Source organism: Ursus arctos, unplaced genomic scaffold (assembly GCF_023065955.2).
Source record: "Ursus arctos isolate Adak ecotype North America unplaced genomic scaffold, UrsArc2.0 scaffold_6, whole genome shotgun sequence".
Lineage (NCBI taxonomy): Eukaryota > Metazoa > Chordata > Mammalia > Carnivora > Ursidae > Ursus > Ursus arctos.
The window spans coordinates 7,130,335-7,135,061 of NW_026623078.1; the positions used below are offsets into that span (position 1 = coordinate 7,130,335).

Genomic DNA, 4,727 nt, shown 5'->3' on the forward strand with positions numbered 1-4,727 from the left:
TGGACTTGGTTACATGATGCCAGTGAAACTGACACTGTGAAAATGAAGACTGAGTGGGGGCTGTGGGAGCATACCACGTTCTCCCAGAACACTGACCTCATTGGGCTAAGCTAGATCCTGGGAAGGGAATTATTGAATTCAGAACCATATAGAGCCTTTTTACAAAAGTGCATTAAAGGAGCATATAGGAGTCAGAAGAAATAAAAATAACTTTTAAAGAGACAAAATATGATTAAGATAATGATCCTTATGGCTCATTCCTTCATAGATTAGGAGAATGAATATCTCGGAAACCAACAATATCTCTGGCTCTGTGACTGAGTTCATTCTCCTGGGCTTCCCATGCCGCAGGGAGATCCGGATCCTCCTCTTTGTCATCTTCTCCCTCATCTACCTTCTGACTCTCATGGGGAACACATCCATCATCTGTGCTGTGTGGTCAAGCCAGAAACTCCACACACCCATGTACATCCTCCTGGCCAACTTCTCTTTCCTGGAGATCTGCTATGTCAGTTCTGATGTGCCCAAAATGTTGGCCAACATTATCTCCCAGACCAAGAGCATCTCCTATGCCCGCTGCCTGCTCCAGTTCTACTTCTTCTTCTCCATGTGTGCTGCTGAGGGCTACTTTCTGTCTGCAATGTCCTTTGATCGGTTCCTTGCTATCTGTCGACCTCTGCATTACCCCACCATCATGACTCACCATCTATGTGCCCGATTAGTAGTTTCCTGTTGGGTAGGTGGCTTTCTATCCATACTGATACCTGCAATTCTTATGACCCAGGTGCCCTTCTGTGGCCCTAACATCATTGACCATTTTTTCTGTGACCTGGGACCACTGCTGGCTCTGTCCTGTACTCCAGTTCCCAAGACTACTCTAACTTGTGCTACTGTAAGCTCTCTTATTATCTTCATCACCTTCCTTTACATCCTTGGGTCCTATACCTTAGTTTTGCGTGCCGTCCTTCGGGTCCCAGCTGGCTCAGGTAGGAACAAAGCTTTTTCTACATGTGCCTCTCATTTCTTGGTGGTTTCCCTGTTCTATGGCTCAGTCATGGTGATGTATGTGAGTCCAGGCTCCAGGAGCCATCCTGGGACACAGAAATTTGTGACCTTGTTTTACTGCATGGCAACCCCATTCTTTAATCCTCTGATTTACAGCCTTCGGAACAAAGATATGAAAGATGCACTCAAGAAAGTCCTGGGAGCACCATCAAAAGAAATTTCTAAAAATACAGAGAAATAAGTTGTCCTATCATTCTCTCAGGAATACCGAATTTCTCTCACTAGAGGGGAAAAAAATATCTTCTGGGCACATCTGAGTGTTTAATTCCTTACTCTCGTGAAAGTGTGACTCATTACACATGAAGAACCCTCATCCTGTCTATTTTTTGTGTTTCAAATTTATCACTATTTTTTCTTTTCCAACTATTGATTTTTCTATAATGAAATATACTATCTACTCATTGCACTAACAAAAATTCAATTGCTTTATTTATAAGATCAAGGACCCAGTATCTGTCACTGAAACAGTAGTGTTTTTCACTTGTGTTTCCTTTACTACCAAGCATTGGTAAAATGTCCAGGGTGTGCAGCAAACGAAAACAGGAAATGATATGGATGCTTAATACAGAAAATTCTTAGTCCAATTTTGAAGAGGATACATAGAAAGGCATGCACACGTTCACATATGCCAAATCATTAAGTATTCCTTACCCAGACCTGGGTTTCAGCACCTTCTAAGCTTTGAGTAGAGGAACATTTACTGTTGCAGAAAATAGGCATGAGAAACCAGGGAATAAACTGTCAAACAAAGGATGGGATACTTACAGGCAATCAGCATTTATTATAAATTTTTTGACTTGGCCTGATAATCTGCCTCTACTTGGAAATATTCATATTTTAGACCGGGGCACAAAATTTCCTTTTCTGGGGGAAGGGCTGGTTTGTGAAGTCGTCTCCTACATGTTGGAAAAAAAAAGCTAATGATTTGACTGACAACATCCAACCCGGACCAGACCTCAATTTAGTTTTCTATGTAAAAATAGATATCTTAAAGTCTTCCTCCAAGTTATTTTGGCTTTGGGGGTATTTTCTGTAATAGAATATGCTAAATGACAAGGCTTCCTAGACCACAGGAGGAAAATTCAGGACAACCTACAATACTGAAGAATCAGTTTCGCCTTGTCCTCGGCAGATTACTGGGACTGCACCTACCAGGGGTAACTCTACGCTTACATAATCATAACAGGGTTCTTACTTGTATACAACAGAAGCTGACTGTGGCTGATTAAGCATGACAATGGAAAAGATTTATTGATAGGATATCAGGAATTTCACAGAATCAATGAAAGGTAAAAAACCAGAGTTGAGGCTCAGATTCAATGACCAATGTACAAATTATTCTGCAGAACTGGTCTGATGAAAAATCGCCATCACTAGAGCCACACCTGCTGCCATGGGCCAGCAGATGCCAGAGTTTCAACCGCTGTCAATTCTGTGCTAGGAGCTTGTCTTTCCTGCAATAGCTGCACTACCTGCTTCATCGCTATTTTTAATGCCAATGTTTCAACATTGCTGCCCTCCACCCCATTTCCACTTCTTGAATCACTAGCCCCCGAATCAAAATCTGGTGTAGCTGTATCTGCTTGGTGGAACCAAGAGTACATCCCTGTGCTGTAGCTACGAGAAAAGCTAGACGAGTTAATACCTGGCAATAAAAAAAAATCCAATTATGCAAAGATAAGCTCCAAGCTTGCTAATATTGGGATTCTCCCAGCCATAAAAAAGGACTGAGATCCTAGGCAGCCAAAACAAAAGAAAAACGCCAACTCTAACAACCCATTTATTTGGACTCCCTATCATATCCCTGGGCCATGTTCCCTCTAGAAGTTACACAAGCTAGGACTTAACTAAATGATCCATATTAATAACAGTGAAGTAGAAGCAGGATGAGAAAGGGGAAATAGACTTCCCTATGGGTAGCTGAGGGCTTATCTATCTCATGATGAGTGCTGGTAGAACATACTCTGATTCTGATAAGTTATTGCTGCATTATCTGCAATTCTGAGAATCAGAAGTTCAACTAAAGGGGAAAAAATCATCCACCTTCTAGGAAAGACTCATTAGCTGCAGTCAAATTTAATGCTGCCCACTCACCCTTCTTAGAACTGGTGGAGAGTGGATAAGAAAGATTCTTCACTTACTCTTTTACTCTGAGTCATATTTTTTTTTTTTTGGCCTGGGAGTAAATGAACCACAATTAACCAAATAAATGAGATTTTTATCTCAGTGTCTGAAAAAGATATTCACATTTTAAAATTAAACATTTTTTTGTTTTGGTCTAAATGTTATATACATAGAATTTTCAATAACCAGGGCTTGCTTAACTACATTGAGATAAATAATATTCTACATTCTCTAGACTCTTTTTAATTATGCAAGTAATACATTTTACAATTTCATTGTAAAAGACCAAATAGGAAAAAATAATGAAAATCCTCATATCTCCATACTTCCACATACCTGTCTCTTTAGCAATGTGTTCAGTTTGGGTGGGTATATTTCTAGGCCTTTTTCTGTGTGTTTATATACAAAAATATAAATTCTGTATTTTGAATGGCTATATAAATTGGATTATACTTGAAGATTGCTCTATGACTGCCTGGCCCTCACACCACCCCCTACTTTCATCTAAATGTCTGAGAAGGAAATTTCATCCAGCTTCTGAGGGAGCTTCTGACTACTGGTCTGGAACACATTAGGACACTGAAGCTGAAGATACAATTCTCCAGGAAAGACTCATTTCTAAGATGTAGTTCATGGATGTGCGAGAACACTACTTCCATGACATAGTGTACTCAGGAGATTCCTCTGCCACCAAATCAGGATTAAAATGAGGAAAACCTGTGAATATCAGGGTGCAGGTGCCCCTTTGAATCTGTATTTTTGTATCCTTTGGGTAAATACCTAGTAGGGCAATTGCAATTGTTCTATTTTTAACTTTTTGAGGAGCCTCCATACTGTTTTCCAGAAAGGCTACAACAACTGGTCACATTTCAAGTGATCAGTAGCCACATGACCGTCATAGCTATTGTGTTGGATAGTGCAGGTATAGTTTGAGAAGTCTGAGGACTAAATATAGAACTTAAAAATGTTGAGGTTAAACAAATAACTGAACTGTCTTTGTTTTTTCAGAATATAGTTTCTCTGCCTAGAGGGGATAAGTATTATTATTCAAATTTAATCATACCAAGGAATTACTAAATTCTACTCCTGAAACCAATATTACACTATATATTAACTAACTAGAATTTAAATAAAAATTTGAAGAAACAAAAAGAAATGTGACCAGTTCTAATTGAGAAGTGTGCTAAGTTTAAAATTACATACTGATTTTGAAGGCTTAGTATAATAAAAGAATGTAAATATCTCATTAATAATGTTTATGTTGAGTACATGTTGAAATAATACTATTTTAGATAAACTGAGTCAAATAAAATATATTACTAAAAGTAATTTCACCTATTTCTTTTTACCATTATTAACATGGCTACTAGAATATTTAAAATTATATATGTGGCTCACATTTGTGGCTCATATTATATCTTATTAGATTATACTGATTAAGACTGATCTCAAAGAATAGCTTTAAATACCATTAATATGTTGATAATTCTCAGGTTTTTATCTCCACTCCCAACCTCATCTCAGACCTCCAGAACTGC

At 38.5% G+C, this 4,727-nt stretch overlaps 1 protein-coding gene across 1 annotated transcript; it reads left to right on the forward strand.

Moving 5' to 3' along the window:
* The first annotated feature begins 277 nt into the window (after positions 1-277).
* Positions 278-1,246, forward strand: LOC113249075 (olfactory receptor 11G2-like). The gene has a single exon (XM_026490630.2). The coding sequence runs from the start codon at positions 278-280 to the stop codon at positions 1,244-1,246; it is 969 nt and encodes a 322-aa protein (XP_026346415.2).
* The last annotated feature ends 3,481 nt before the right edge of the window (positions 1,247-4,727 follow it).